This window comes from Bos grunniens, chromosome 2, assembly GCF_055505025.1.
Source record: "Bos grunniens cultivar Pamir isolate PY7600 chromosome 2, Bosgru_T2T1.0, whole genome shotgun sequence".
Taxonomy (NCBI): domain Eukaryota; kingdom Metazoa; phylum Chordata; class Mammalia; order Artiodactyla; family Bovidae; genus Bos; species Bos grunniens.
Window position 1 is genome coordinate 15,098,196 of NC_141166.1, and position 12,578 is coordinate 15,110,773.

Genomic DNA, 12,578 nt, shown 5'->3' on the forward strand with positions numbered 1-12,578 from the left:
TCAGCCCCAGACAGGTCGCACACTCAGGCTATTGTGCTCAGCCCAAGTCCCCAGGGGCTTCTGCCCCCAGCCCCACACCCCCTCCTTCCTCCCCAGAAGGACAGGACAGAGGGGCCAGCATAGGGGACTGGCAGAGAGACCAGCAGCCAAACGGGGCAGCTGGGAGGGAGGCCTCTAAGAAGGGGTTGCCAAGGCAACAGGCTCCTGCAGAACCAACCAGGGGCTTAGATTCTCGACTCTTATTTTTAGAAGTTGGGCCTGGACCGGTTGGGCCAGCCAGCGGGCCAGGCTTCCCCAGGCAGTGCCTGAGGGTATAGACACCAGCCTCAACCCTGTCCCCGGGGGTTCAGGTGGGCATTGCTCCTGCGGAGACTTTCACACACCCCCAGCCTCTTCCCCAGGGACAGGCCCTGGGCAGGATCTTCTACTCCCTTCTGTCTTCACACAGACCCCAGGTCCTTCCACCAGCCCAGCCTCTAACCTCAGGTCCCAGGATGGAGACACAGCCTGCCCTCCTATCTCAGCCTGTTGGCATCTATGGCTTAATTTATGGCGTGCTGGGGGAAGAAAGACAGACTTCCCTGGGGCAGTAAAGAATGCGCAGGTTTGATCCCTGGGTCAGGAAGATTCCCCTGGAGGAGGGCATGGCAACCCACTCCAGTATTCTTGTCAGGAAAATCCGATGGACAGAGGAGCCTGGTGGGCTACAGTCCATGGGGTCGAAAAGAGTCGGACATGACTGAAGTGACTGAGCACAGCACAGGAGGAAGAAAGGTGGGGAGCTTGGCCAGATTTGTGTGGTGCTGCATGTGGGGCTTGTGTGTGAATAGTGTACATGTGTGTACATCTTAGGGGTGATTCTCACCCTCAACTCCACGTGTCCATGGGTATGCATGTGTGCATGAGTTCTCTCTTCTGCAGGGGCAAAGCAGAGTTCTCCCTTTCTCCCAGCCCCACTCACCACCCCAACCCTAACCTCCATCCTTGTCTGGGTCTCTTAAAAATGGGGAGAAGGCAGAGACCTCAGCAGGAATGGTGGCGGAGGGCCCGGGCCTGGTTGTCCCCTCTTGTCCAGACCCTCCCCGGGTCTGGGCAGATAGTTTCCAGCGGGGAGGGGGCGCGAAAGTGGCAGCAAGGACTGGAGGGGCCAGACACACCCAGGTGGACAGGGACAGGCTGCGGGGAGCTTGGGGACGCTCCAGGAGCCGACGTGAGGGTGACCCCTCCAGCTGCTGGGGATTTCTCTGTTAATCTGGGACTGCTCCGTTTGCATCTCATTTGCCTATATTTGCATAACAAGGACCTGGCTGGCACCAGAAATTGAAATTCCTAGCCTGGGTAATTATGTGAAAAAGTCTCTGGAGACCAGCAGGAATCCTGGGGCCAGGGAAACAGAGGCAGGAAGCTGGATGTGTCGATGTACTGGTACCCATTCAATCCCAGAGCCTCCATTCCTTCCCTAATCCCTGCAGCAGGAGGGGCGGGGATGTCAATGAGAATGGGGTGGGAGGGATAACAAGGTTAAGAATCAAGTCACCCTTGAGAGCCCCAGCACCCAGACAGAGCTGGGCACAGCCTTCACATGGTGGGAAGGGCCTGGATTTGATCAGGGCAGGGTTGGGAGTCAGGGTGGGGAAGTAGAACTCAGCAACCTCTGCCCCTCCTGTCAGCCCCCTGCCCTCCTCGGCCCCCATCAGTCTGTAAAGAGCTGACTCCAGCCAGAGAGCCTGGGATCATAGCCTGGGACTGTCGTTTACCAGCTCCCATATTTTCAGACCTTGGCAAGCGGGGCCCTTGCTCTGAACCCCCGTTTTAGATGACCCCACTTAGGCCCTCTTCTGCACAGGGTGAAGAATTCAAATGTCCACAGGCTCAGGACTTCCCTGGTGCTCCAGTGGCTAAGACTCTGGGCTCCCAATGCAGAGGGCCCAGGTTCGATCCCTGGTCAGGGAACCAGATCCCACATATCACAATTAAAGATTCCACATACTGCAACTAAAAAAAAATTCCCGTATGTGCAACTAATAAAAGTACCTCCATGCTTAATGAAGACTGAAGATCCTGCACCCCACACTAAGACCCGTGTGTGCCTGCCTGCTCGGTTGCTTCAGCTGTGTCCGACTCTTTGGGACGCTATGGATGGTAAACCTGCCAGGCTCCTCTGTCCACAGAATTCTCCTGGCAAGAATACTTGAATGGATTGCCATGCCCTCCTCCAGAGGATCCTCCTGAGCCAGGGAGATTGAACCTGAATCTTCTGCCTTGAGCCACCAGGGAAGCCCACATTAAGACCCAGCACAGTCAAATAAATAAATTCAATAAAGAAATACTAAAAAAGAAAAAAGTAAAGGTCCACAGGCTCACACAGTTGTGCCCATCTGAAGCTCCAGCCCACTTTGAGACCATACCCCAACCTCAGTTCAGTTCAGTAGCTCAGTTGTATCCGACTCTTTGTGACCCCATGAATCGCAGCATGCCAGGCCTTCCTATCCATCACCAACTCTCAGAGTTCACTCAAACTCATGTCCATTGAGTTGGTGATGCCATCCAGCCATCTCATCCTCTGTCGTCCCCTTCTCCTCTTGCCCCCAATCCCTCCCAGCATCAGAGTCTTTTCCAATGAGTCAACTCTTCGCATGAGGTGGCGAAACTTCGTATTGGAGTTTCAGCTTTAGCATCAGTCCTTCCAAAGAACACCCAGGACTGATCTCCTTTAGAATGGACTGGTTGGATCTCCTTGCAGTCCAAGGGACTCTCAAGAGTCTTCTCCAACACCACAGTTCAAAAGCATCAATTCTTCAGTGCTCAGCTTTCTTCACAGTCCAACTCTTACATCCATACATGACCACTGGGAAAACCATAGCCTGGACTAGACAGACCTTTTTTGGCAAAGTAATGTCTCTGCTTTTGAATATGCTATCCAGGTTGGTCATAACTTTCCTTCCAAGGAGTAAGCATCTTTTAATTTCATGGCTACAATCACCATCTGCAGTGATTTTGGAGCCCCCAAAAATAAAGTCTGACACTGTTTCCACTGTTTCCCCATCTATTTCCCGTGAAGTGATGGGACCAGATGCTATGATCTTAGTTTTCTGAATGTTGCGCTTTAAGCCAACTTTTTCACTTTCCTCTTTCCCCAACCTAGGGTCCTGGAACTCCTTCCCCAAACAGCCCTAAGCCAGCTGCCAGGGTGTAGTGGTCTCTTCCCACGTCCTTTCTCCTCAAGGCTGAAGGGTTTCAGAAGGGTGGCTCTTTGCCAAGACCATGGCAAGCAGGAACTCAAGTGTTGGGGCATCAACAGGCATGCACATGAAGCCCCTCATGCTGCTGCAGGGAGCAGGGTGAGAGAGAAGCGGAACCATTGGATGGCTAGATGCCTCCTTTTATACTCTGCCCTGGGCTCTCTAAATGCTTGGGGGGGCTCTGACAAGCTGTTTGACCTTGAGGAATTTACTTAACCTCCCTGTGTGCCTAAGTGGGGTTAATAATAGTAACTGCCTCATAGAGTTGTTATGAGGATGAACTGAGTTAATTCATGGAAAGCACTCAGAACAGTGCCTGGCACAGAGTAAGAGCCTGAAAGTGTTAGCTATTATTATCTATTATCCTGGGACTTGGTTTTTTCCTTCCAGCTGCAGAAGCAGCACCTTTTCTTTCACTTTGAGGGTCTGAGGAAGAAGTAGGGGATGGGGTACCCTTTCCACTCCTCCCCTTTCTCCCTCAGAGCCCTGGGTCCCCGCTTTGCTCCCTTCCCAGCTACTGTGCCCCCAGGCCAGGAAGCCAGGATGCCAGAAGGGCTGCCAGGTCATTAGCCTGAAAGTAATGATTTGTTTAACATCCTTCTTGGTTGAAAATGAATGAGTGAACACACGAACAAATGAAAAACAGAGACTGAATGAATAAAAGCCCAACAGAAGGCTGGATTGACTGACAGAAGGAGAAACTGACATGTGGATGTTTTGGCTTCGGGGGCCCTCAGATCTGTTTCCTGTCTGCTTTCATTAGATGGTGGGTGGCTGCTGGGGAGTGAGGGGTCTAGCCAGACACTCTGCAAGGTTAACCCTGGCTTTGGCGCCTGGTGAGGGGGCGCCTCTGCCAGGGTGTGGGGGTGCCAGACACTGCCTGTGCCTGGGTCCTTTGGTGTCCTGTGGAGGTGTGAGTGTGTGTGGATGGTTCCCTGTGAATCCCTGTGTCTGTGTCTCTGCTCAGAAGCTCATCCCTGCCCAACAATGAGAGGCCCTGGGCAGGCTGTATCCAGGTCTCCGGTGGAGAGGTGGGGGATGTTGGTGAGCCTCATTACCTCCTTTTTTACACTGTGCCCCCTCTGGCAAAGCCAGGCCTCAGCATTCCCGCCTGTCAGCCGGTGGGTGAGTAGTGATGGAGAACTCTCCTGGGGCCATCTAACCAGGCTAACCTTAGGAGAAGCAGGGGGGAACCTGTCTCAGGACCACCCTCTGGGCCCATGGGCTTGGCACTGAACTCATCTCAGACGGTGACAGGAGTGGGGGCATGTGGGAGTGCAGGTGTGTGTACCGACGAGTGTGTGATTTTCTGTGTGTGCCAGGAGACGGTGAGTGGGCAGCTAGGTCTGGGTGTGAACATGAATAGGATTTATGTGTTTATATTCATGACCATCTAGGTTTGTGAATCTGCATGACCATATCCTTGTAGTCTGGGAGCTTTTGTGCATGATGGAGTATGTCCCAGACTGCAGGCTAAGTGTGTGAGTCTTAGGTCTGGGGGCTTTCCATGAGAAGCTCCAAGGTGGAGGCAGGAGTGGGAAGAGCCCCTTGGGGACTGGAGCTGTGGCCTTGAGAGAAACGTTTCAGGGAAACCCTGGCTCGACTTTCAACCAGGAGAAATTACCCTTCAAGTCTATTTCTTTAGGAACTGTTCTCATTCCTCTCCTCCTACCTGGGTGAGGCCCAACGGTGCTGAGTCCCACTCCAGGGGCTGGAAGTCCCTTGGAGGAAAACCAAGGAGTTCTAGAGGATGCTGGACTGTCCTTGAACCCAAACCCCTGGAGGTAGACCACGGGATCATCAGAATTCGCAGGCTCCAAGGGAAGCATCCTAGAGACAATTCCCTCATCCGCCCCAGCACAGAGACAGGACTTACATAAAGCCACTCAGAGGAACAGTCACACAGTTACCCAGACCTGGGCACTGGCACAGCATCACACAGGAACTGGAAGCCCACGTGTGTAGTCACAGATCCGCTGGACAAGCACATACACATGTACCTGTGCACACATCATGACAGGCCAACACCCATACAGGCACTTAGATGTACAGACACATGTACGTTTACACACAGAAACATACACTGGTAAAACACACTCTTGCAAGGATATACATGCTTAGAGGTACATGCACACAGACATGCTTACATATGTGTTCACGTATGTTCGGTCCCTTCCTACCCTCACTACGGTTCTCTCAGACCAATGCCTGGCCATAGCTCTCACTCACAATGCAAGACCCTTTGCAAGGTGGACATCAAAGGCAGGCAGATGCCATATGCATCTGGGATCCTGAGAGTACTGAGTTGCGTGTCTACATGCCCAAATTGTACATGTGAGTGTCACTGTGTGTTTGGTAGTCTGTGCCGCTCTGTGCTGCTCAAGTTGCTCAGTCGTGTCTGACTCTCTGCAACCCCATGGACTGTAGCCCGCCAGGCTCCTCTGTCCATGGGGATTCTCCAGGCAAGAATACTGGAGTGGGTTGCCATGCCCTCCTCCAGGGGATCTTCCCAACCCAGGGATTGAACCCAGGTCTCCTGCACTGCAGGCAGATTCTTTACTGTCTGAGCCACCAGGGAAGCCCCTGTGTGGCTCTAGCTCTGTCTAAAACAGGGAAGTGTCTGTTTGTAACACTGTGGGTATTTTCTTGTGTGTATATTTCTGGCAGGACCAACATGTAGTTCCGTGTACCCATTTATGTGAATGTGAGTGTGGGTGACAGTAAGGAATGTGTGTGTCTGTGCATTTTATGGACTGTCTCTGTGACCATACTTGTATATGTATGTCTATGTGCACATCTGCATATATGCACACTTTCCATGATTACGTATGACTATGTGGTTCAGAATCCACAAGCTGGCTGGGCTGGCTCCCCTTCCGGCAAAGGCTGCAGCCTGGGGTGGGGCCAGGAGAGACTGGACTGAATCCCTCAGCCATTGACAGTCGTATTTACAGAGCTCCGAGTAAGACGTAATTGCTTCTATTAATCTTTCTCCGGTTGTTAATTGCTCACTTATCGGGTTGTGTATTATGCCGACTGTTGCTCTTAATTCGCCTCCATAGCTGCAGGTGTTTGCCGCCTTATTAACTGTTCATCGGCGCAGCTAGGGATGAAGACTTAATTGGCCCCCAGAGCGGGACACAAGCAGGCCAACTGGGCACTGCCAGGCTCTCAGCCTGTCCCTAGAACCCTTACCTGTGGAGCACAGGTGGCTTCTAGGGAAGGAGTTGGCCCACTGCCATCCGCCGGCAGACAGCAGTCCTGCATACAGCAGACTGACAACTGCAGGGTATGGCCCCAACATAATTCCACCTCCTCCAGGAAGCCAACCAACCAAGCAGAATCCAGCTTCTACACTCCCTCTTTATCACCAACCACCATCCGCCACCTAGGATAGGAGCCAATCTCATTTGTTTTAATTATCTGAACTTAACTGAGAACTAAGAAATCAACACAGTAGAACTGACTCTTCTCCTTTAACACCTGCTTTGCCACCTCTCTGACCCTGGCTGTTAAGGTTACATAGAGAGAGAGGAGGACAAGAGGGAGCGTCTTCCAGAGCAGAAAGGTGACACTGGACTCAGGAGGACTTTCCAGTTTTTTAAGAGGCTCTCTGGAACAATTATAGATGGAACAAAAAATGGAAACAATGACAGACTTCCATTTTTTCTCCCATCTGCAATGATGCTTTTGAACTGTGGTGCTGGAGAAACCTCTTGAGAGTCCCTTGGACTGCAAGGAGATCAAACCAGTCAACCTAAAGGAAACCAACCCTGAATATTCATTGGAAGGACTGATGCTGAAGCTGAAGCTCCAATACTTTGGCCACCTGATGCAAAGAGCCGACTCATTAGAAAAGACGCTGATGCTGGGAAAGACTGAAGGCAGGAGGAGAAGGGGACGACAGAGGATGAGATGGTTGGATGGCATCATTGACTCAATGGACATGAGTTTGAGTAAACTCTGGGAGATTGTGAAAGGCAGGGAAGCTTGGTGTGCTGCAGTCCATGGGGTCACAAAGAGTCGGACACAACTGGACAAATGAACAACTAGAACAGAGTCCAAGTTAGAACAAGAACTTCCAGATCTGTTGCTCTATCCCAGCCATGCTCCAAGGATCCCTCTCAGCTTCTGCTTTCACAGCCCAACAGGGAACTCACTTCCTGCCTGGCACTGCTACACAGCTGCAGCAGTGAGAGGGTTCTCCATACTGAGCTGACTTCTGCCTCCCTTTGCCCCAAGTCACAGCAGAGGAGTCCCAGTTGTTCATAATTGTCCCCAAATGGGGACACTAAGGACATAAAAGGCAAAGAAGTGGCCCCAGGGTCCCCCAGTCCTCTCCGGAAAAGGCTCAGCTACGTGGCTCTTCAAGCAAAGTTTCTGGCCGCAGCCTCCTGCTAGATCCTGCTCCATCCCAGACGTCACAGTCCTGGAGAATACTCGCTTGGTCCCCTTAAAAGCTCATCTGGTTCTCAAAACTCTCAACTTCGCTGCTGCTGCTTTGAGACAGAAGTGTAAGGTTTCTTGAAACAGTTGGCCACTGAGATAGAGAAGGGTGTAAGGGTGTGTGTGGTAATGGTGGTGATGGGCAGGGTGTCCATGTTCTATCAATCTGGCCTCCAGCCTCCAAGAAAGACAAAAAGGCAAACGATACTCCTCACCCTGTGCCTCAAATCCAGGCTGCTTTGACGCCTGGAAGTTCTTCCTGGTGTTTTGTTTTCATGACATGAGCTGCAAAGAAGTCAGTTTGCTTTGGTTGGGGCCTGAGAGGAGCTGGGCTCCATGCAGGGTAGGAGAGAGCTATCACGGAGGGCCTACTGTATGCCAGAAGCAGCAAGGGGTGTACCTAAAAGTGATATCTCATTGAACCCTCACATAACTGTTGAGTAGGGATTAGTATTCCCATGCACAGAGAAGGACTCTGAGCCATACAGAGGGCAACTAAACTTGCCCAAAGCCACACAGACAGGAAATGGCAGGATTGGGATTCCAACCAGGCCTGGCATTGCCTGGTGGGACTGGGTCTTTGGTCAAGGGTACTTGGACAGATTCACTCAAATAGCTCCATGAGGTGACTGAGGGACCCAGGAAGCGGTGGTCACTGTTACAGTTCACCCACCTACCCCAAACCTGGGAACGTTAATAAGCAAAACACTCACGCATGCGCAGCCCACGTGCCCGTGCGGCGAGATGAGGGAAGAGCAAATGTAACTGTCCAGGGATTGTTGCCCAAACAAGTTCCGACTCCGCCTCTATGTTAATGACATGCAGATACATATAAATTTGCACAAGCAACCGCTCAAATCTTCGGGAGCAATGGGGTGACACTGGAGCGGTTGCTATAGAAACCCAAAAGCGACCCCTCCACCCCCACCCCCGTTCCCTCTACTGCACAAGCAAACGCATAGACACGTTCACAAAGACTCAGGGTTCCTCGCTCCAGGGACCAGAGGTTCGCGGAGTCTCAGAGGGTGTGACCGGAAGGACCCTCAGAAAAGGCGTTCTGCCTGGGGGAAACAAGCCCAGAGAAAATCTCGGGAGAGCACGGCCTTCGGCCGTCCTCTGCTAAAACCGAGGAGAGCTGGGGGGCTCTTCAGGTCCGCGGCGGAGACTCCTACTCCGGCCTAGCAACGTGAGCCCCGCCCAGCGTTGCTTGGCAACCCCGAGCCCAGCAACCTCCGGCCACGCCCCCTAGTAACTGCTCGCCTAATCCGCGCTTCTGGCCATCTCTGCCAAATAAAAAGCCAGGGGCTGTGGACTTCGGCCAAAAGGTGGGTGAAGGTTATGCTGTCCAGACCTCCAGGCAGCCTGAGGATTTACGGGATCACCTATAGTCCTCTCCGCGGCGCAAGGTGCCAGAGGGCCGCATTATCACTCCCATTTACAGAAGGGAAAACTGACGCTCCGAAAGGAAGTTTCAGTCCAGAGTACGGAGCTGCTTCTTCCTTGAGTGCTTGGAAAAGCAGCAAACGCTCTCCTACCTTCCTGGGAGGAAGCCCTGGGCCTTGAGAGGGGGCGCACAGCCGTCCCCTTACTGCCTTGTGTTAAAATAATAGCCCAAGTTGCTGCCGAGTCAGCATCCAGCCGCAGGTTGCATGGTAATTTGCGTAATTTGCATACAAGACGGAGGCCCAGACAAGGCCCTCGGAACCCTGCCCCCTCCCCCGTTCATCAATCCAGTTCCCACTCTGTCCCACCCCACCCCCGCACGTGCTTCCAATCCCTACCGCGAAATTCCCACACTTCGTCCCGCCCCCAGCTGGGCCTCCAGTCCTGCCAGGCCCGACCTCCATCCCAAGGTCTAGGGCCCCCTCTGCTGTCGATCGCGAGTAGGGCAGCAGCAGAGTTCGTGGGGCAGAGAAGTGGTACACCCCCAACTACTGTCCCAGTGTTCCCAGCCCAGGGCGACGTAGGTAGACTTCGAGAACCGGTGGGAAGTGGTACAACCCTTCAAGCCGAAGCAGCGGGTGGTGGGTAAGGCTGGGGTCCTGCCGCAAGTTCTCTCCTCCAATGCTAGCCCTGCTTCTGGGCCCTGAGTTAGGCAGCCAGGAGGCAGTTAGAGCCCATGCAGCTCTCTGGAGGTGCACACACACTCAGATACCTTACAATTGCAGCTGCTGTTAAGAGCTCACCCCAGCCCCCAAACAAAGCAGCACCATCCCACCCTAACAGCAGCCTCCAAACCCACCCTGAGAGTCCACCTCCCAAGCCAAGACCCTTGGCTTGTCTCCAGTATCAGTCCCTGGGGGCTGGCAAGAGGAACAAAGAAGAGACATCAGAGACCCACAGATAGACATAGAATCAGACGCACACACATGCCCACGGCACTAGACACACAGAGACCCTCAGATATGCACAGAAACAGAGACATGGGGATTATAGTGGAAACCTCCAACTATCAAAGGGAAAAACCTTGGTAACTGAAAAATTTAAAAACCCCTGCAACTTGCTCTCCTTCTCTCCCTAACAATCTTTAAGTGTCTATGCCCTTTCAAAAAACCTCATTTCTTTCTCTCCCCACAACCTAGAGCTGCCCTCTCTCTCATCACTACTTCTTCCATCCAGTTCAAAATACTCATTAAAATGTTTCCAGAGCCCACCATGGCAACAGGTGAACCCTGGGGCACAGTGATGGCCCAGGACCTCAGATACTCAAAGCTGCCCCGCCCCTCCATCCCTAGCACTTTAGCTCTGCCATACTTGGGCACAGAATCTTCCAGATACACCCACCCCAACCCACACAGGGCCAGTCCCAGGGTCCCTCCTGTCCAGCCAGCAGATGCAGTCTCAACTTTGCCAAATTCTTTATTAAACCAAAAATCAACACCAAGCAAATAGCAGAACAGCAAATGTAAACAGCTAACTCTCCCCTTCCTATGTCCCTGTTGCTCTCCCTGGAACACTTAAGAGTTCAACACTGGTGGGGGAATTCAAACCCCTCTTCTATGAGTAATGAGGGTCAGGTCTCTCCAGGAAGGGGACTATCAGTGCCAGCTCCATCTGTAGGGCCCAAAGAGGAGTCCAGGGCTGAGCCAGGGGGCTCTGGAGCTGCAGGGGGCTGGCAGAGAAGGCCCTGAGTCCCAGGGACTGTGGGAGGCTGAACAGGTGGCTGGGAAAGTTCCTCCTGTCCTGGGGACATCAGTGAGGCTTGGAGCTGCTGGGTCATGGCCACCAGGGATTTGAGATGCTGGAGCAGGGCTTGGTTGGGACAGGAAGCCCTGTGGCGGTGTTGGTCATGGCCAACTGGTGATGCTGAATAGGGATGCCAGGACTGGCACCAGCCTGGTTTTGGAGGCCACAGCCCTCGCCCAGGACCCTGCCGGGTCTTAGGCTCTCCCCACAGACTCCCCCTGCCTCTGGGTGGTCTCTGCCAAGCACAAATTCCCCTTGGAGCCAGGCTGTCTTTGCCCTGGCTCTGCTGCATGGCACCCCCTGGGGGAGGGGAGCCCTTCAGGGCCACATGTGGTCCCTTGTCCTCTGGCTGGTAGCATCTCATCTCCACTTTTCGGTTGAAGGAGACCATTTTGCGAACCTTCCCCCTCAAGGCACCAGATCCTGCCATGGCCGGAAGCCCTGATTGCGGGAGCAGCAGAGCCAGCAACAGGCTTGAGTGAGTGGCTTCCAGGCCTGGAGAAAGATGGGGGAAAGAGACCAAAGGCTTGGACAGAGAGAACTCACAGCCCCCAGAAACTGCATTCTGTCTGTGGCCAAGAGGTCTACAGCTTAGATCCCAAGAGAGCTTTCCAGCAGTAAGATGGGGCCCATGAGGGGCTGAGAAAAGTAAGTAGGCAGCTTTAAGATGCTCTCATGGTGTGAGAACGGGTTCACTGGCTGAGAATGATGCATGGATAGTTTGATCTCCAGACTGTGATTCTACCATAGAGTCCCCAGATCAGGCAGCCCAGAAACATCAAACCCTCTGCTCAGGAATAGGCACACCCCACTCCTTGATACCACCCCACCCCCGCCCCCAACCATGCTTTCCTGGAGCCACGCCCTGGAAGCTACCCATGCACAAAAGCCAAGCCTGGCCTAGGACAGCAGTGGTAAGAACATCCCTCCTTTCTCTTTTATTTAGGCCTGGCTTTCAGCCGATTATTTCTGGTTCCTGCCTCTGCTCTGCCATGTTTGAGTCAAACGTGACTGGCCAGTGAGTTTCTCACTGGCTAACTGGTGGCTAGGAGCCCAGTTTCTGCTACTGACTGTGACTCTAGACAAGTCACTTGCTTTCTCCCTACCTCAGTTTCCTCATCTGTGAAATGAAGAAACTAACTACCATTCTGATAGAGTAATGTTGAGGACTAACTTAATATTTAAGTACGGCTTTCAGAACGCTGTCTGGCACACACTAGGCGGTATACCAGTCTGTTCTCACACGTGCCTGTCTCGGGAATTCCCTGCTGAGGCGTGCCTGCCTCCACAGAAATGGGGTGACTATGTCAGCAATGCCCGTCTGGTCACCCAGTGAGGGGAGGCGGGGTGTGGGACAGGCCTCGGGCACTCACCTGGACCTCCAAGAGGGCGCAGCCTGGAGGGCAGGGGCTGGAAGGCAGGCAGGGGCAGCAGGACCACCCTCGCCTGTTCCATGGCTGCTAAGCCGTGGCACTGCTTGTTGTTGAGGTAGGAGTAGAGCAGGTGGCAGTTCTGGGTGTCCCGAGAGCTCTGTGGGCACAGTCTGACCACGCAGATGTCCTGTGGTTGCAGGAAGGAGAGCAGGTTTAGCAACAGTCATGCTTTGCTCCTGTGAACACCCCTGGTCTCATCTGAACTTCTGAGAGCCGTGTGAGCAAGAGTGTCCCCATTTTTCAGAGGTGGGAACAGAGGGACTTGCCCAGG

General features: G+C 53.2%; 1 protein-coding gene across 1 annotated transcript in view; it reads right to left on the minus strand.

Moving 5' to 3' along the window:
• Positions 1–10,529: 10,529 nt before the first annotated feature.
• The window catches only part of SPOCD1 (SPOC domain containing 1), a 39,443-nt gene continuing 37,394 nt past the window's right edge, over positions 10,530–12,578 (minus strand). Inside the window, exons 16-17 of the mRNA XM_086323461.1 lie at positions 12,248–12,434; positions 10,530–11,369 (exon numbers count right to left, since the gene is read on the minus strand). Of these exons, the coding sequence (XP_086179587.1) occupies positions 10,702–11,369; positions 12,248–12,434 (855 nt within the window). The 3' untranslated portion in view covers positions 10,530–10,701. The remainder of the gene's footprint in view (positions 11,370–12,247; positions 12,435–12,578) is intronic.